General features: G+C 46.9%; 1 protein-coding gene across 16 annotated transcripts in view; it reads left to right on the plus strand.

The window, feature by feature from the left end:
• Positions 1 to 20,555, plus strand: part of CLOCK (clock circadian regulator) — a 265,133-nt gene that overhangs the window by 203,828 nt on the left and 40,750 nt on the right. For all 16 annotated transcript variants that reach the window (XM_033945122.1, XM_033945187.1, XM_033945213.1 and 13 more), the window contains 2 exons: positions 1,179 to 1,268; positions 18,132 to 18,290. In XM_033945122.1, the coding sequence (XP_033801013.1) occupies positions 1,179 to 1,268; positions 18,132 to 18,290 (249 nt within the window). The remainder of the gene's footprint in view (positions 1 to 1,178; positions 1,269 to 18,131; positions 18,291 to 20,555) is intronic.

The following is a 20,555-nucleotide window of genomic DNA, read 5'->3' on the forward strand; positions in this document are numbered from 1 at the left end:
TGGGACATATAAACACCCCTAGTTCTCTCTCATCCTTCTTCCCTCACTCCTGCACCTGCACATACACTTACATCCGCACCCGCATAGCTCCTCTCAATTTTCTTTCCTCCTACCTACACTTATATAGCTCCCTCCCAACCTACCTCCTTCTGGCACACCCTCTTATATAGCATAGCCTCCCTCTCAACCTCCCTCTTTCTGACACACACAACCCATATAGCTCCCTCTCAACCTCCCTCTCTCAGGCACATATTCCATGCTGCTCTCTCAACCCCCTCTAGCACTCCCCTCCCCCCAAAAAAAAATGTGAGTAGTCTCTCAATGACTACTCCCCATAACTGATTCCCTTCATACATCTCTATAGCTTTTTCTTTTCTCCTTACTGGTACTTGCTTCCCCAGATTCACCCCTCCATCTATCACAAACATACCCCTTCAGGCCTACAGACACGCAGTGCTGTCCTCCTCCTGGTAGCATACACACACTCAGTGTTCTTTTCCTCTCCCCCTTGTGTTCTTTCCGTTTCTCCCCCCTTTCCGTGGAACACAGACATCCAGAATTCTCTGCCTCCCTGTCTCCCTTCCTCCCCATGTGTTACAGAGACCCAGTGCATACCACCATGACTCTGCAGTACCTCTATTCAAGTACACAGTGACAGCCTGATGCTGATCAAAAGCAGAAGAGGAAAGAGACAAATTGTTCATTGAGCCATGTCTTCCTCCTCTGTTGCTTTGGTGCTCAATCCAAAGTTTGAACCATGTGCAACATTATAGAGTCCTGCTGTTTAAATGATGCATTCAGCACTGAGTGGCATAAGAAGAGGATTTGGCTTGTTGCATGGCCCCTCTGTTTTTCTTCCTCCTCCTGATCAGCACCAGACCAATGCTGCATGCTGGCATGGAGGGGGAGAGGGGGCAAGGAGGAACATGTATGTCATAGGTGCCATGGGATAGGGATGAAAGAGTGCACTAATGGCACTATGAGGAGGGAGGGGAATAGAAAATGAGAGCAAGAGAGTAAGCCAATCGAGGTGCTACCAGTGCTTCCTTGTCTCTCTGCAGAATTCTGAGGAAATAAAGCCAGTGTTGGTTTTCATAATGTATCCAATATAGAGTGTTGTATTAGGCCATGTGTTCTACCCATTTACGAGTAGCTATGGTATTTCTTTGTATTTTCAGTCTTTAAGCTCTCAGTCCGTTGGACAGTCATTACAACCACTGATTTCTCAGTCTGCAGCAACTTTACAGATCCAGGCAGGCACGACCCAGGTATGAATATGACAGTTTTATTTAATTCAAATATTAAATAAATAAAAGAATAAGATAATTTTCTTTAACACAACTAAAATACTAACATTTAAGATTATTTTTCTTGCCATTTTTTGATTAAAAAGTGAAAGCTAGCCTTCACTCTGATAATATTTATCATTTTTGTAGTGCTACTTTTTATTTTAAAAGATTTATAACCCGCATTATTTAAAGTTCTAGTGCAAAAGGCATAAGTCTTGAACCAGTGGGTTATTCACCTCTAATCACGAGTTGTGTAGAAGGCATCATCTACTTTTATTGGCTTCTCTTTCTCTGCCCTGTGCACACGTTTCTCAGTTTTTTTTCCTTCTATATGCGAGTTGAAATGTCTTTTTGATCTATTCTGCTCTTGGTTTGTAACATTTGAGATCTTTTTTATTTATTTGGAGACTTGTTTGATGCTACATAGGTCCCCAGATTTCCTGGGGCAGCTCTGCCTGGGTGAAGACAGTGTCAGAGGTCTGTAGCTGGGAGGGCAACCCTTTTGCAGGGCACATACCCAGCCAGCGTGCACTAATATTGGCTTGGGGACCAACCCCATTGTAGTGTAGCTCGCTCCTGGTTGTTAACAGAGCTGGAGCACAGGCTGTATGATTTTATTGGTTGCCAGCTGCATTCCCCCTCCTCCTAGGATATGCATGGAGCTGTGGGGTCTGATGGGCAGCCTGAAGAACCAAACATCTAAGACTTTATTGTTATGCTTGTTTGAGGCAGAAGTCTTCATCATTTCCCAGCTACTATTTAAGCTGAAACAGGAACAGCACCAGCATAACTGTGAGTGCAGTCTATTGTAGTCTATGGGAAACATTGGTAGGGGTTTTTAATTGCATTAGGGGGGTTTCTGAGGCTTGAATTTGGGTCTCCTACCTGCAAAAAACCCTTTCCAACATTTTTTTAACTTTTATTTAGCTCTCCTGGGCCTTTTTTTGACACTAAAAAGCTGCTGCAGTGGCCAGCTTGGATTTTTCAGTACAATTTAAAAGCCTTTATCTGCCTCAAAAACTCCTCTATTTTGATTAAAATAGTTAGAAATGGATTCCTGACTCATGCCAGATTCGCGCTGGATGGCCGGTGGAAGAACGTCTTTGTGCCACGTTCTGCAAGGCACATGAGGGGTGGCAGAAGCCATGGGCTTAGCCCCCTCTGGCCCCTCTAGGGCAATGGAGTTCCAGGTGGCTCAGTTTTGGAAGAAAAATTCTCCCCTGTAGCCCTCGGACAGCAACTTGGCATCTTCAGTGAAGCGCAGATGTCTCAGCCCATGAAGAGACAAGGGGCTTCCCCGCAGATATCCAAATGACATCCTGTGCAGAATTCCACTCTTGATTTGTCAGTCTTATGTTCGAAGCTTATATGGGCTATAGGGGCCCATTTACACCATCTGGGGTCATGCTGGTTGGTGCGAACAGGGATTTTCCCTCTCAGAACAGCAGATACGGTTGGAAAACAACTGGGAGTATGATTCTATTCCTTTACTACCTCAAAATGAATACTCAGTTTTGGAGGATTCGGGGGTCTCAGGCAGGAGCCTCCAGTCAGAGGGCTGTGATGGCCCTTAACCAGAGGGAAGACCCAATGGTGTGCCGCCTTTTTAAGCCAGTGGTTTTGCTGGAGGTGATCATTGAATCCTTACAGTTTTAAAGCTTGAGCCCCCGCAGAACTCTGCTCAGCGTTCTGTCATGAGCAGTTCTAAGTTTCAGACCATCTTTTTTCCTTCGCATCCAGATATTACAATGATGTTAATGTAGCAGTGGAAGACTCCAGAGGGCCCTTTGCGGGTTGCCAAGACTATGGCAAAGTTGTATCTGCTGGCTCCAGATTTCTAGAGCTGTTTGTCCCACCTAAAGTAGATTACCGTATTTTCACGCAAATAACACGCACCCGTATAAAACGCGCACACGAATATAGCGCGCAGAAATCACGATGATTTGCACAAAAACTTTGATATACCGCGCTCACGGGTATACCGCGCATGCTGCCCGACGCTCCTTTCGCCCGCCCTGACTTTCCGTGCGCTGTCCCGACTCTCCGTTCACCCCCCCTGACTTCCGTGCACTGTCCCCCCTTGAAGGTCTGTCCCCATCCTGAAAGCCTGATGCCCCCCCCCGACGTCCGATACATCCCTCCCCCCCCCCCGAAGGACCGCCGACTCCCCAACAATATCGGGCCAGGAGGGAGCCCAAATCCTCCTGGCCACGGCGACCCCCTAACCCCACCCCGCACTACATTACGGGCAGGAGGGATCCCAGGCCCTCCTGCCCTCGACGCAAACCCCCCTCCCCCCCAAGAACCTCCGACCGCCCCCCAGCCGACCCGCGATCCCCCTGGCGACCCCCACGACCCCCCCACCCCCCTGCCCCGTACCTTTGGTAGTTGGGCCAGAAGGGAGCCCAAACCCTCCTGGCCACGGCGACCCCCTAACCCCACCCCGCACTACATTACGGGCAGGAGGGATCCCAGGCCCTCCTGCCCTCGACGCAAACCCCCCTCCCCCCCAAGAACCTCCGACCGCCCCCCAGCCGACCCGCGATCCCCCTGGCGACCCCCACGACCCCCCCACCCCCCTTACACCGCCGACTTCCCGACTTCCCGACAACACCGCCGACTTCCCGACAATATCGGGCCAGAAGGGAGCCCAAACCCTCCTGGCCACGGCGACCCCCTAACCCCACACCGCACTACATTACGGGCAGGAGGGATCCCAGGCCCTCCTGCCCTCGACGCAAACCCCCCTCCCCCCCAAGAACCTCCGACCGCCTCCCAGCCGACCCGCGATCCCCCTGGCGACCCCCACGACCCCCCCACCCCCCTTCCCCGTACCTTTGGTAGTTGGGCCAGAAGGGAGCCCAAACCCTCCTGGCCACGGCGACCCCCTAACCCCACCCCGCACTACATTACGGGCAGGAGGGATCCCAGGCCCTCCTGCCCTCGACGCAAACCCCCCTCCCCCCCAAGAACCTCCGACCGCCCCCCAGCCGACCCGCGATCCCCCTGGCGACCCCAACTACCCCCCCACCCCCCTTCCCCGTACCTTTAGTAGTTGGCCGGACAGACGGGAGCCAAACCCGCCTGTCCGGCAGGCAGCCAACGAAGGAATGAGGCCGGATTGGCCCATCCATCCTAAAGCTCCGCCTACTGGTGGGGCCTAAGGCGCGTGGGCCAATCAGAATAGGCCCTGGAGCCTTAGGTCCCACCTGGGGGCGCGGCCTGAGGCACATGGTCGGGTTGGGCCCATGTGCCTCAGGCCGCGCCCCCAGGTGGGACCTAAGGCTCCAGGGCCTATTCTGATTGGCCCACGCGCCTTAGGCCCCACCAGTAGGCGGAGCTTTAGGATGGATGGGCCAATCCGGCCTCATTCCTTCGTTGGCTGCCTGCCGGACAGGCGGGTTTGGCTCCCGTCTGTCCGGCCAACTACTAAAGGTACGGGGAAGGGGGGTGGGGGGGTCGTGGGGGTCGCCAGGGGGATCGCGGGTCGGCTGGGGGGCGGTCGGAGGTTCTTGGGGGGGAGGGGAGTTTGCATCGAGGGCAGGAGGGCCTGGGATCCCTCCTGCCCGTAATGTAGTGCGGGGTGGGGTTAGGGGGTCGCCGTGGCCAGGAGGGTTTGGGCTCCCTTCTGGCCCAACTACCAAAGGTATGGGGAAGGGGGGTGGGGGGGTCGTGGGGGTCGCCAGGGGGATCGCGGGTCGGCTGGGAGGCGGTCGGAGGTTCTTGGGGGGGAGGGGGGTTTGCGTCGAGGGCAGGAGGGCCTGGGATCCCTCCTGCCCGTAATGTAGTGCGGTGTGGGGTTAGGGGGTCGCCATGGCCAGGAGGGTTTGGGCTCCCTTCTGGCCCGATATTGTCGGGAAGTCGGCGGTCGTTCGGGGTGGGGGTGCGAGTGGTCCTGCCGGGGGGGGGGGGTGTATCGGACGTCGGGGAGTCGGCCGGGCAAGAGGGCTTGGGCTCCCTCTTGCTCCGATCGTGGATGCGGGTGTGGGTGGGAGCGCGTGCGAGCGGTCGTTCGGGGTGGGGGTGCGAGTGGTCCTGCCGGGGGGGGGGATGTATCGGACGTCGGGGAGTCGGCCGGGCAAGAGGGCTTGGGCTCTCTCTTGCTCCGATCGTGGATGCGGGTGCGGATGGGAGCGCGTGCGAGCGGTCGTTCGGGGTGGGGGTGCGAGCGGTCCTGCTGGGGGGGTGAATCGGGCGTCGGGCGGGGTGGGAACTATGTTTTAAAACTTTGGTATACCGCGCTCACGCATATAACGCGCGAGGGGTATGCGCGGTAGGTAAAAACGCGTATAACGCGCGCGTTATATGCGTGAAAATACGGTACTAGTGGCACAGGTTATGAAACATACTTCTCTCCCTAGTAAATGTGGAGTAATTTTAAAGAATGCACAAGATCGGAGGATGGATTTAGTCCTGAAGATGCCATTTGAGGCCTTGGATCTTTGGCTCAGGGCGGAGGTAGTGGCTTTCTTTGTTACACGCGCCAGCCATACCATCCTGTGACAGGCTCTGACTGTGGAGGAGGACGCCAGCCCCCAGTTGCTAATTTTGAGGGTGGATTATGTAGTGGACTAGTGTTTAAGCCCATTAGATTAACGGGTGCTAGAATAGATGTGTAGACTTAACAGATCACAAAATTTAATGAAAACTTACCATATGAGCTGTCTGTCTTTTTTTTTCTCTCTCTCCTTGGCCGCTGTCTGTCTTTTTTTCTTTGTCTCTCTCTCTCCTTGGCTGCTAGCTGTCTATCTTTTTTTTCTTTCCCTATCTCTCCTTGGCCACTGCCTGTCTGTCATTCTTTCTGTTTGTCTCTCTCCCTGGCCCCTTGTCTGTCTATCTTTCTTGCTTTCTGACTCTCTCCCTGCCCGCTGTCTTTCTGTGTGTGTCTGTCTTTCGTTCTCGTGCGCTGCCTGCCTGTCTTTCTGTCTCTCTCCATGGCCCCCTTCTGTCTTCCCTCCCCCCCGAGCAAACCAAGATTACTGCCTGCCCCTCAGCACACCCCTCCCCCCTAAAGCATAGCAAGTTTGCTCCCTGGCCCCCTTTCCCTCTCCCCCCCAGGGCAGGATTAACCAATAGGCCAAGTAGGCACGTGCCTAGGGCCCGAAATGGTCAGGGGGCCCCAATGAAGGAGGGCATTAACATTGTTTTTTCCAAACGGCGATGGGCCCCTCCAGCATCGATTGGCAACATGGGTCACCCCTTATCAGCAAAGTGGGCCCCCCCCCCCCCATCGATGGAAAGTAAGACAAGCAAGCAACGTGGGTAAGAAAGGCAACGGGAACTGTAATTGTGCAAGCAGTGCTGCTTGCCCAAAGCTTCCCTCTGACGCAGCTTCCTGTTTCCGCCTGGGCGCATGGTGAGGTGGGGCGGGGCGGGGGACCCAGTGTACTTATGTGCCTAGGGGCCCTCGACGAATTAATCCTGCCCTGCTCCCCCCCACTTCCCTGTGCAGCAGCAGCATTTCCCTCCCATCCTTCCCTGTGCAGCAGCACCCCTTCTCTGCTCCCCCTGTCCTGCAGTAGCCCTTCTCCCTTCCTTTTACTTCCTCAGTCCAGCATCACCCATTCTGTTGTACCTGTCCTGCAGTAGCCCTTCTCCCTTTTACCTCCCCCCTGTCCAGCAGTAGCCCTTCTCCCTTCCTTTTACCTCCCCCCTGTCCAGCAGCACCCTTTCCATGCTCCCCCTGTCCAGCAGTAGCCCTTCTCCCTTCCTTTTACCTCTCCCCTGTTCACTAGCACCCCTTTCCTGCGCCCCCTGTCCTGCAGTAGCCCTTGCCCCCCTTCCCTGGTTTCCCCTCTCCCTCTTTCCCCCCAAAAGGTTGCTGCTGCAGCATTCCCCCTCCGCGGTCTCACACAGGCATCGGCAGCATTTCCCCTCCCCTCCGCGGTCTCGCACAGCCATCAGTAGCGTTTCTCATCCCCCCTCCCCTCTCCTCCTGGGTCTCACACAACCGTCGGCAGCGCAGCATTCACAACTCGCTGCTCCTGCTTGCTTTGGTCCTTCGTCACTGCCAGTTCCCGCCTACTTTTTTTGTGCATGAAGGCAGGAGCAGGACCCAGCAGTGAGGAAGGCCCGAAGCAAGCAGGAGCAGCGAGTTAAAGCCTCCCTCCCTGCCCTAGGCTGGAAGCGACGTTGGCAATGGGGAAAATCAGCGCCGCAAGCTCCTCTTACACACTGCAAATCAAACCACTACAGATTCCACTGCCGCGCATGCGCTGCACACGCCCCGCAAAATGAACACGGTCACGGAGGCACAAATCACAGCGGCAGGGATCACACTGTTTCAACTGTGCATGCGCGAGTAAGGGTTTTATTATATTAGATGCTTTCTATCATCAGAGTCATGAGCAAAGTTTCTGCTTATTCTGTCTCCACCCATAGAATATTTTGGATCAGGCAATGGGTGGGAGATTCTGCTTCCAAGGCTACTTTGAGCAGGCTTCCTTTCAAGGCCCTTATGTTCTTTGTCAAAGGCTTGGATGATCTTATGGCCAGTGTGGCAGACCGTTGTCCTAAATCTTTACCAGACAGTAGACCATGTGCCTGAGGAGAGCAGTTGCAGTGCCTTTCATGGTGTGTGACAGTTTATCAATACTCTGCAGTGCCCTCTGTTCAGAAATCATTTCAGGTATCGAGACAGAGGTTCAGAGGCTCCAGGAGAGCTCCAACATCGCACTTTCACTCCAAGAAGTCACAATGATGCCAGGCTGTAGCCAACCTCCCATGGATAGGAGGAAGGTTGTCAGCTTACTGGGAGACCTGGATGATAATTTACTCAGACCACTGGGTCTGGACCTCATTCAAGAAGGCTACAAACTGGAATTCTATTGGACCCTGAAGGATCTTTTTGTTTATTCTCCGACTGGATGGCTAGAAAAAGCGAGCAGGGTCTGAGCCATGGTGCAATGACTTCTGGATATTCAAGCTGTGGAACCTGTTCCCACTGAGGAGTCAGACGTGGGCAGATACTCTATATACTTTATTGTGCCCAAGAAATGCTCTGATAACTGGAGGCCAATTCTGGATCTGAAGTCAGTCAATGTAGTGCTAAAAGTGCCTTGGTTTTGGGTGGAGACTGTTCATTTGGTCATTGCGTCGCTGGCACCGGGGGAATTTCTAGCCTCGCTGGATCTAACAGAGGCGTACTTGCGTATTCCTATATTTCCTGCTTACAGGAAATTCTTGAGTTTCCACATGCTGAAGAGACATTTTCAATTCCCAGCACTTCCATTCAGTCTTGCAACAGCGCCTCACACTTTACCAAGGTGATGGTCATTGAGACGGTGCACTTGCGCAAGTCAGGGTTCTAGGTGCATCCATGTTTGGATGATTGGCTGATTAGAGCCCCTTCCAAGATCAAGAGCAGTGGTGCAAGTTATACAACTCCTGCAAGATCTGTGTTAGATCATCAATTTCCGGAAGAGCCACCTGGAGTACCTGGGGATTCACTTCAACAAGGCAGAAAGCCGTGTTTTCCTTTTAGAGTCATGCAGAATGAAGCTTCAACAACAAATGTTGGCAATGCCAGCTCCCTCTGCTTGGCACTATCTCCAGGTACTGAGGTCAATGTTGCCAACCACAGAAGTGGTTCCTTGGGTGAAAGCTCATCTTCTCCCTCTGCAGGATGCACTATTGTCCTGTTGGTCTCTGCAGATGGACTCCCTTCAAATGCCACTGCCCTGGAAGGTGGGGGCCCATTAAAGTCAGCGTTAGTGGCTCCAGCCAGAGTCCCTATCAAAAGGCTTGCCTCTCCACGTCTCCTCTTGAATGATTCTGACAACAGATGCCAGTCTTTATGGCTAGGGACTGTCATTGCAAAGGTCGCCCGTTTCAGGGCCGATGGTCATCCTCTCAGAGGACATGATCCATCAACAGTTTGGAGCTGTGAGCAATCCAGTTAGCACTTCATGCCTTGGAGACCGCTGTAGAAGGAAAGGCGGTTAGAGTTGTCTTGGACAATGCCACGGCTGTGGCATATGTCAACAGACAAGAAGGCACCAAGAATATTCCGTTAAGAATAGAAGCCCCGTTGTTGTTTTGCTGGGCAGAAGGCTGCCTGCAGGCACTGTCTACAACACATGTAGCGGGTGTGGACAGTGTGCAGGCCAACTATTTTAGCCAGCAGACCCTGGATCCAGTTGAGCGGTACCTTTTCCTGAAGGCCTTTGACAGTATTGTGTGTCGATGGAGATTTCCGACATTTGATCTATTGGCGCCAGCAGCCAACATGAAAGCCTTGCTTCTGCAGCTGAAGATTCGAGCCTGAAAGTATCAGCATAGACGCTGTAGTACAACCTTGGTCAGAGAAGGGGTTGTTGTACATGTTCTCCCCATGGCCTATGATAGGCCGGGGTTTGTAATCCTGTTTGCCCCAGATTGGCTGTGTCAGCCGTAGTACATGGATCTGGTCCATCTACAGAGGAACCAATGTCTCAAACTGCCACTTCATCCAACTCTTCTTTCACAGAGTCCCTAGATTATCTGGAACGTTTTGGACTTACGGCATTGCTCTTGAATTCGCAGCCTTAGCACACAGGAGCTACTCGGAGATGGTCATGGCTACCCTCCTAAGATTTTAAAAACGGTGACTGATCGGTCTGTTCTAAGGTTTTGGAAGACTTCTCAGCTACACAGAATGTGGAGTCTTTCCAGACTCCACTGTCTGTGGTCCTGCGGACAGGACAGGCTGGAGAAGGGCCTCATAGTTGGCTCCCCCAAAGTACAGGTGTCAGACCTTTCTTGCTTTACAGCTTGAGTGGGGGAAGTGTCATTCACTTCCCATCCTGATGTAGCAAGATTTTTGAGGGGAGTGACATGATTACATCCTTTTGTGCATTTGCCATCTTTGATCTGAAACCTTAATATTAAGAACATAAGACTTGCCTTACTGAGACAGACCAAAGTTCCATCAAGCCCAGAATCCTATTTCCAACAGTGGCTAACCCAGGTCCCAAGTATCTAGCTAGATCCCAAGTAGTAAAACAGATTTTTTGTTGGTTATCCTAGGAATAAGCAGTTGATTTCCCCAAGCTATCTCAATAATAGCCTATGGACTTATCTTTTAAGAAATTATCCAAACCTTTTTATACCCCACTAAGCTAACTGATTTCACCACATTTTCCGGTAGCGAATTCCAAAGTTTAATTACACATTGTGTGAAGAAACATTTTCTCTGGTTTGTTTTTAATCTACTACTTAGTAGCTTCATTGCATGTCCCCTAGTCCTAGTATTTTCCACTCCATTTATTATTTTATAGACCTCTATCATATCACCCCTGAGCCTTCTCTTCTCCAAGCTGAAGAGCCCTAGCCGCTTTAACCTTTCCTCATAGGGAAGTCTTCCTATTCTTTTATCATTTTTATTACATTACATTACTGATTTCTATTCCGCCTCAACCTTGTAGTGCTGGGCGGACCTTGCAGTTCTGGCTCTCCTCTCTCCCTACACTCCTCTCTGGGAACTCCGTTCAAAAGGCAAATCTCTCTTATCTGTAACCTTCTCTTCTACTCACCTATGGCCTTGGCTGCCCTGAGTAGGCCTGCTCTATCAGAAGCTAAGCAGGGTCAGGCCTGGGTTGTACCTGGATGGGAGACTACCTGGGAATACAGGTGTTGTAGGCTGAGGGTGCCCTATGTTGGGTAGCAGTGACACAGAGGAGCCACACACTGCACAGGAGAAGGCAATGGCAAATCACTCCTGTACTCTGCTGTGAGACACTGCAGGAGGGATTCCTCTGTGTGTGTTGCCAAAAGTCAGTGGCTGACTCAGTGATATGATCCATCCATCTCTTCTACTGCCAACTCCAGACTGCATCCTCTCTCTCTTGCTGTAAGTTTATTAGGATTTTATATACCGCCTATCAAGGTTATCTAAGCGGTTTTTACAATCAGGTACTCGAGCATTTTCCCTATCTGTCCCGGTGGGCTCACAATCTATCTAACGTACCTGGGGCTATGGAGGACTGAGTGACTTGCCCAAGGTCACAAGGAGCAGCGCGGGGTTTGAACCCACAACCCCAGGGTGCTGAGGCTGTAGATCCAACCACTTCGCCACACACTCCTCCTATGCCTGGAACAAACTGCCCGAATCAGTATGTCAAGCTCTGCCCCTGGAATTATTTAAATCCAGAGTAAAAGCCCACCTCTTCAAGAATGTATTTAGCTCAGTGTCTTTCAAACTTATTTTTAGCTCCGGCACACTAACATAACATCGTACTTCTTGACCGCTTAACCATAAATTCTAGGCGATTTACAAAAGATTATTGTCAGTTTGAAAGTGGCCCCCACAATATTAGGTGGTAGGGGTTAAGTGAAAGGCGTACTGACAAACGCCAGGTCCCAGGTTCAGTTCCTTCACAGAAGTTTCATTAGGGATAGAATCAAATAAGAAGCACAGCCAGGGGTGATTATATAAAGAATATATTATAGAAATAGTCTTACAGAAAAGTAATATTTATAAGCATTACAATTAAGCAGAGAGCATTACACTTAAGCAGAGAGCAAGCAGTCTCACTGCCTTACAGAGGTCAGAGGCAGAGAGGGACATAGAAGCTTGCAGAAGAGCCAAGAGATAGCTCCATAGGAAAAGAGAGAGAGAGAGAGAACTTGTGTGTTGCAGAGAGCAGGCTTTTATACCTTGGAATCTTATTCTGAATAGAGAAAATATTGTATCCCCCAGTATCTTTCTGTTTAGAATTTGTAAACTGTTTGAGACAATGGTTAATTTAATTAACAAAGGAGGGTGAGAAACCTGATGGGATTAAGTCTCTGGCTTGATCTGTGCACCATTGTCCTAAGCACCCTCTTAATCAGGCATTAACACCTTTTAGGTAGCCATGATTCAATCGGGGCTACTTGAAACTTAAAATATATCAATCAGGGCTACTTAAAACAGTTTCCCTGCACTAAGGGTCTATCTGCGTTCCCATGCCAGGGTCAGATTGATATAATCTCCCAGAGGCCTCTAGGCTGACATCTCCCATAATTTTTTTATTTTTATTTTTATTCTTTGAAATGAGGGCAAGCTTGTGGTACCCTCGCTTACCTCCAACAGTACGTCCCCTGTCTTGCAGAATCTCCAAGCTATGAAGATAGGTTGTAAACAGTTCCCATTACGAGTTCAAACCTCTGTCTTAGGTCGTATAGGCCATAATCTGGGCGGGGATCCCAGTATGCCTATATCTTACCCGTCGTTGAGCGAGTGAACCGTGCATAATGGATGAAGCTTTTTCAGGAGGTTCAGGTATAAAGGTACCAAGATGTCATAAGAGAGAGTATCTAAGTATGGGATATGGGATAATATTATATCTGACCCTGGTAATGGTCATGCAATAGGCCATGCCAAATTAAAACCAAATTAGGACCAAATTAGCAAGTGTCAAAAAAGATACTGGAAATACATGTATAACTGCCTTAAAAGTTAGAGGGAAGCTTGTATGATAAGCGTTGTAAAGAAATGTACATGTGTTTCACTTTACAGCAAAGAAAAATCATAATAATACATAACAAAATTTGTACAATAATTAAGATAATGATAGGGTGAATTAAAACATTAAATACATGGTTTGCAGTGGGCGAATACCCAAAGAAAAGTTCCCAAACTGAGACATGAGCGTCTTGTATTAAATTTTGTGCAATCTGTCCATTTTAAAAAGTGATAGTATGAATCACTTCTTTGGAAGTTTTCTTAACCCCTACCAATGTAAGTATGGAGTTCAGTAAAGTTCAGCAGCTTGTGGAATGTCTCATTCCCCATTCCAAGAGGTAGTGGATGTACAGCATAAGAAATAAAGTCTGGAATGTCCATAGAATAGGTTAAATAGGAGGAATTGTACAGCAAAGCGTTCTTAGGAAGGTGGCTATATCCGATGAACAGGAAACATTGTGTACAGCATGTGTGGAAAAGTCTTTGCAGTCAGGGTGCATGAAGATGAATTAGTCCAGCAGGAACCAGCAGTCTCTTTAAACTGATGAGGTTCACACTTGAAATGAAAGGATGTTTGCACAGGATCTGATGTTTGCACAGGATCAGTCAAGTCACTGGAAACTGGTGGTGTTCGCCCTTGAGATGAAATGATGTCTGTGCATACAGGGAGGGATTTGAAAAGAGTCCCGATATCATTCAGCAGCTGTACTCCAGTGTGATCCAAATAAGAGATAGAAAATGGAAGAGAAAACATGTTGCCTGTACTGAATGTAGAGAGAGAGAAACCAGGTTGCCTGTACTGAATGCATAGAGAGAGAGAGAGAGAGACTAGTTGCCTGTACTGAATGTGTATGAGTTCTTGAAAATCAAAAGGGTTCATATTTGAGGCTGCAGAAGTCTGCCTTGGTTCGTGGGCCTTGCTCATATATTTCATGAGAGAGAATGGGCTTCTAAATGTCCCTGTCTGTGTGTAGCCTTTGAGATTGAAAAGCTCCCACTTATGAAGGAGGGAGACTTTAGTTAATAGGTAGAAAAGGAAGGTAAAGCGTGTTAGGCAAGAGTCATTGGCATAAGTAATACACTTATGCCTACACTTGCCCACACTGGTTACTACCTGAAATTTACAGGCAGAAGTTTAGCAGGAAAAAATATAGAAGAGCAGAGGTGTCAGCTGCCAGTTCCAGTCCAGTGTGCACTGGGCCTTTCACCAGGGCAGAGACTGACAAGAAATAGAATTAAAAGCACAAGGTAAAAAAAATAAAAGTTAGTACAGATGTGGCGTGTCTTAATTGAGTGACTGTTTTCACTTTGAACCCTGCTTTTCTTCAGAGCAGCTCAAATATTCTTACATGCAACACCCTAGCAAGCATATAATAGCAAATCATACAATGCAAACTGGCACAGGTAAACTACAAAGACTTTTGATAGTAAAATCTCACCAAATATAAAACCCAAAATATTACTGAAACTTTTCACAATTGTGTCATCCAGTCTAAAACAATTTAAGGGTTCCAAAAGGACTTTTGATTTCTATCTCACTCTGTCTATCAATCAAAATTGAAATAAAATCTCACCAAGTATAAAACCCCACAATATTACTGGAACTTTTCAACAGTGTGTCATCCAGTCTAACGTACAATCAATCTAAGGGTTTTCCAAGGACTTTTGATTTCTATATCACTCTGTCTATACATAATCCTATTGCACAGTGCATAAAAAAAAAATTAAATTCTACTTATCCAAATGAAATCATCAGGAAGGACCGAGACAGAGCCCCCAAAATGTCAGTTTGAAAGTGGCCCCCACAATATTAGGTGGTAGGGGTTAAGTGAAAGGCGTACTGACAAACGCCAGGTCCCAGGTTCAGTTCCTTCACAGAAGTTTCATTAGGGATAGAATCAAATAAGAAGCACAGCCAGGGGTGATTATATAAAGAATATATTATAGAAATAGTCTTACAGAAAAGTAATATTTATAAGCATTACAATTAAGCAGAGAGCATTACACTTAAGCAGAGAGCAAGCAGTCTCACTGCCTTACAGAGGTCAGAGGCAGAGAGGGACATAGAAGCTTGCAGAAGAGCCAAGAGATAGCTCCATAGGAAAAGAGAGAGAGAGAGAGAACTTGTGTGTTGCAGAGAGCAGGCTTTTATACCTTGGAATCTTATTCTGAATAGAGAAAATATTGTATCCCCCAGTATCTTTCTGTTTAGAATTTGTAAACTGTTTGAGACAATGGTTAATTTAATTAACAAAGGAGGGTGAGAAACCTGATGGGATTAAGTCTCTGGCTTGATCTGTGCACCATTGTCCTAAGCACCCTCTTAATCAGGCATTAACACCTTTTAGGTAGCCATGATTCAATCGGGGCTACTTGAAACTTAAAATATATCAATCAGGGCTACTTAAAACAGTTTCCCTGCACTAAGGGTCTATCTGCGTTCCCATGCCAGGGTCAGATTGATATAATCTCCCAGAGGCCTCTAGGCTGACAATTATAAACTTAAAACAATTTGATTATGGCAGGAAAATTATTTGACCAAGTATTTTGAAAAAACATGAGTTTTCATTTGGGTTCTAAAGTGTTTATAGGTACAAGTTCCGAGCAATAACAATCGAAATTCTCTATCATGGGAAGCCGCTTGGAATGCTAGAGTATGGTCAAGAAATTTCTTGCTTTTACAGCCTTGTACTGATGGAAAAGTAAACAGAGCATGAGATCTTCTACTATATTTATACGATGCTAAAGAAAATCTATTAGCCATGTAAAATGGAGCGGTGCATACATAACCTTATAGCAGAAACAGTCCAACTTAACAGAACACGAGCCTCCATTGGAAGCCAATGCAACTCACAATAAAATGGAGTTACATGGTCATACTTTTTAAGACCATAGATCATTTTAACCGCTGTGTTCTGAATCACTAAAAGGAGCAAATGTTTTTGCGGCACATTATCTAGCATCTCTCCTCATTTACCTGCTCCTGTGCTCCCCTATTGGGTAGGTCTCTCTTATCCCAACTTTTTTCCTCCGCTGCCAACTAGACTCCGTCCTTTCTATCTTGCTACACCATATGCTTGGAACAGACTTCCCGAGTCAGTACATCAAGTTCCATCTCTAGCTAAAAAGCCCACTTTTTCAAGGCTGCTTTCAACTCCTAACTCCCACTTACATAAGATACCTATGTCCATCCTATCATTCCTATGTCCTACTCCTATTGAGGAAATCTGCAAAGCTTCCACTTGGTCCTCGGGTCATACTTTCACCTCTCATTATTGTCTGGATACTTTTTCCAGGCGGGATGGCAATTTCAGCCAGGCAGTATTACAAAATTTATTCTTCTAAGTTGCCAACACTCCCACCATCCCATTTTGGTTAGCTTAGAGGTCACCCACATGTGAGAATATGCTGCCTGCTTGTCCTGGGATAAAGCACAGTTTCTTACCGTAACAGGTGTTATCCAGGGACAGCGGGCAGATATTCTCACAACCCACCCACCTCCCCTGGTTGGCTTCTCTGCTAGCTATCTCAACTGAAGAGAGACGTACCCTACCCTGGACGGGTAGGCACTCGTGCGGCAGTCACAAACTTTCTAAGTTCTGCAAGCAAATCAGCTTGCGAAGCTGTCCCCATCCGGGCTCCGTGGATGACGTCACCCATATGTGAGAATATCTGCCTGCTGTCCCTGGATAACACCTGTTACAGTAAGTAACTGTGCTTTCTGTGTTGTTGAACGCAGCTTCTGGAGCATAGTATAGGAGGATACACATTCAACCATATATTGTGGAGCACACCCTTGCATACTTAGATAAGTTAATAGTATTAATATATATTTAATCCTGAATTCAATCTTAAACCAATAAAATTCAGATGCTGATATTTCCACATGTTATTGTAATGTTCTTTACCTGGGTCTGTCTACGAAGTTTTATTGAATAAGCTCCAACTTTGGCCCAGATGATCTACAAGATCAGGTTTGATAGTGTTTCATCTTACACAGCAAAATTACATTGACTTCCAATACTTGAGCAGATATTGTTTAAGTCAGCCTGTTTGGTATTTCAAACATTTTATAAACTTATTTCAGAATTATTAATAAATTTATTGAGTGTTCTTTGTTCAGACATTATTTTCATTTGCAAAGTCAGCTGCTTTTCCATCCACCTACTATTAGAGTTGTTTGTTTTTCAAAAAAATTCAACACTGTGTTCTCTTTTCCATGACCTCATTTTTGGAACTTCTTATCATCAACCAATAGAATTGAGTTGAATTGCATTTCAGAAAAAATTGAAGACCACCTTATTTAGCAAGCACTAGCTAGATTACTTTTATTGATGTTGTATTTTTGATTCTTTCTTTTTTTTAAATGTTTTTTATGGACTTTTATATTCGTTTTTATTTTTTACTTATTTTCTCTATTTTCCTATAAACTATGCTGGACCCCTATAGGAAGATATAGGGCTCCTTTTACTAAGGTACGCTAGCATTTTTAGCGCACGCTGAAGATTAGCGCGTGCAAACCATGCGCTAATCGAAAAATACTAACGCAAGCTCTATGGAGGCGTTAGCGTCTAGTACGCGCTAAAACCACTAGCGCACCTTAGTAAAAGGAGCCCATAGTGATAAATGAGAGCTACATTGACATTTGTGTCTGCTTCCAGAATATATATATATTTTTAAAGACTCTGCCTTATATAATGAAATCTGAAAATATTATTGCTGAGTTCTACACTTAGGCTTGGATTCTCTAAACGGCACCATTGGATCGCATGTCAGTCATGTGACAGCACCGTTTAGAGAATCACAACTCAGGCAAAAGTAAGCACTGGAAATGTAAGCCACCTTTGGCACTACCTTTGATGTGAATCACGCCCAATGCCATTTCCAGCATTAGCCATACCTATGGAGGCACGATTCTGGCGCCAGTAGGCACCTTGAAAATCGGTTTAAAATGTTGTTTAAATGGCATTTTATGCTTTGCTTGGGAGCCAGTGGGGCACCTAAATATCTGGCGCCAATTATAGAATATAGGTCTTAGTCTCTTGTTTACTATGTATGTGCAAAAAAATGGCCAGATTTTCTTGGGAAGCTATAGTAAGATCTGTTTTTGTTCATTGTGCTAGTACAGCATTGAAAATATAAGTCATTTAACTTCATATTTTGCTGGCCCACAAACTCACTATTACTGCTTTTCTTCGTGACATGGTTATAAATTGCTCAAATCACAGCTCTTACCTGAAAATGTGTATGCATAGCGCTAAACTAGACAAAGGCAAACTACATTTGTAAGTCAATATATTTCTTTCTTTGATATATATGGAGACAGGAATTGGAAAAATATTTTGATAATCTGGGGTTTTTTTTTTTGAAAACTACATATTCTAAACTCTACTTTTGTGTTTAATGTGGCATTTTAGCCTGTTTTTCAGCTCTCAGCCCAGCTAGGAGCTATGCAGCACCTCAAGGATCAGCTGGAGCAGAGAACCCGAATGATAGAGGCAAATATCCATCGTCAGCAAGAAGAGCTCCGTAAAATTCAAGAACAACTCCATCTAGTTCATGGGCAGGGGCTTCAGGTAGGATGTAATTTTTTTATTTTTTTTATTTCAGGTCTGAAAAACTAGCTTTTCTAGAAGAAAGCCTTTCTGTGTTTATCTGCCACTTTCTAAGTCAAGTTAAAAAATTGTAGTCGAGCTGAAGGAAAAGCAGTTTGGATTTAATCCAGGTTGCATTGGAGCTTGTGTGGTTGCGAGTTTAAACAAATCTGGTTGACTCACTCAAGCTGACATCTTGGCATGTGTGAAAACTGAGAATGTATGAGTATGAATGCTGGTGTTCCTGACTACCGAGCTGTGTAGGAGAAAGTTCAGGGTACCTTTGAGGAGCTCATCAGCTGGACAGGGCTTTGGGGTCTTCACCAGCTATGGAATGGGTGCACCACTCCTAGATAGGCTAGTTCACTGGTGCAGAACCTCATTGTTGAATCTCATTTGCATAAGTCATTAGTTTGAAAAGTGCGGTCATGTATAAAGAAGTTGCTCAGTAGTAGGACCAGCCCCGGTTGAAACATTAATATTTGTTTTTGGAGCAAACTTGAAAAGAAGGGCCTTGTGTGATCATTCTGAACAGAAGACCTGAGCACTTGAAAACATTTGTTTTACCTGTTTACTGTAAAGGCATTTGAACAGTCCAGTTCCAGTCCTTCAAGGACCTAATGATTTTTATTGTTTGTTTTTATTAGAGGGTTATTTGCTAATTAAAATGTTTGAACCAAATGTATTCATACAGCTGTTTGAATATCTTTGGTGCATAACCTGGAAATTAGTTGTTGGTAGCTTCTGAGTATCGGATTTCTCTAGCAGGATGTACTTTATGGTTCAGTTCAGCAAAATACTGTATTTTTTGCTCCATAAGACACACTTTTTCCCCCAAAAAAGTGGGCGGAAATAAGGGTGCATCTTATGAAGTGAATATACCCCCCCCCCCGGGCTGTACCTTTTAATTGTGGAGGTCAGTGGATGGCTGGCTGCTGCTTGTGGGCACAAGCGCGCTGCTGCATGGGCGCACACCTCTTCTGAATGGCTGCCTCAGTTCTTGCTAGCTCCTCATGGGAACTGAATCAGCCATTCAAAAGTGGCACACGCCCACGCAGCAGTGCACTTGTATGCCACCGGCCCTTACATGCCGGTAATCAACAGACAGCTGTCCAGCCAATTACCAGTGACCGGCACAATTAGGAAGTGGCGCGGGCCCAGGCATTAGTGTGCTTGTGCACCACGGGCCCCAACAAGCAACAGGCAACCGTCCACTGACCTCCACATTTTAAAGGTACTGTCGGGGGGGCTGGGATGGAATTTAAAGGTGCTGGGAGTATGTAAAAGTGATGATTAATTGATTGGAGTGCTGGGATGGAATTTAAAGGTGCTGGTTGTCTGGGATGGAATTTAAAGGTGCTGGGGGTATGTAAAAGTGATGATTGATTGATTGGGGGGGGCTGGGACAAAATTTAAAGATGCTGAGGAGTATGTAAAAGTGATGATTGATAGGGGGGGCTGGGATGGAATTTAAAGGTGTTGGGTATATATTAGTATACAGTTTTGTTCTGAATGGATTTTTTTCTTGTTTTCCTTCTCTAAATCTGGGGTGCGTCTTATGGTGAGGTGCATCTTATGGAGCGAAAAATACAGTATCCTTATGGGACCATATCACCCCTTTCTACCACAAACTCCACTGGCTCCCACTAGAATCCAGAATCATATTCAAATTCGCCTGTTTTTGCTACAAAACAATATTTGGTTTATCCCCAAGCTACATCACCCCTCACTTCACCCTTAACCACAACTATAAAAACTCCTGAAAAATTCAACTCTTCGCCTTCCCCTCCCTAAAACTATGCCACTCAAAAAAATTCCTTGACAAAACCTACGCCTCCCAAGCCGCCAAACTAAACCCTTGGCTAGCCCAAATGGTCCTCCAGGCCTACAACTACCTCGACTTTAGAAAATTATTCAAAACTCACCTATTCCGAGATCAAGACCCTTAATGCCCCTTTTCTACCCTCCTCCTCTCCCCGTCCTGATCTACTCCCCTCCCCCTTCTCCCTCCTCTCTCCCCACTTCGCTCCTTGTTGTTCGCAACTCTATGATCAATTCGATATGCAACCACTTGTAACTACTCTCGCCTTGCTGTTTGCAACTCTATGATCAATTTGATATGTAACCACTTGTAATCTCTGTTTAACTAATGTGAACCGCCTAGAACTCTTCGGGGTATGGCGGTATACAAAAATAAAGTTATTATTATTATTTTCACTTCATAAGTTGCACATAGTCCCACATGTG

Source organism: Geotrypetes seraphini, chromosome 1 (assembly GCF_902459505.1).
Source record: "Geotrypetes seraphini chromosome 1, aGeoSer1.1, whole genome shotgun sequence".
In the NCBI taxonomy this organism is placed as follows: domain Eukaryota; kingdom Metazoa; phylum Chordata; class Amphibia; order Gymnophiona; family Dermophiidae; genus Geotrypetes; species Geotrypetes seraphini.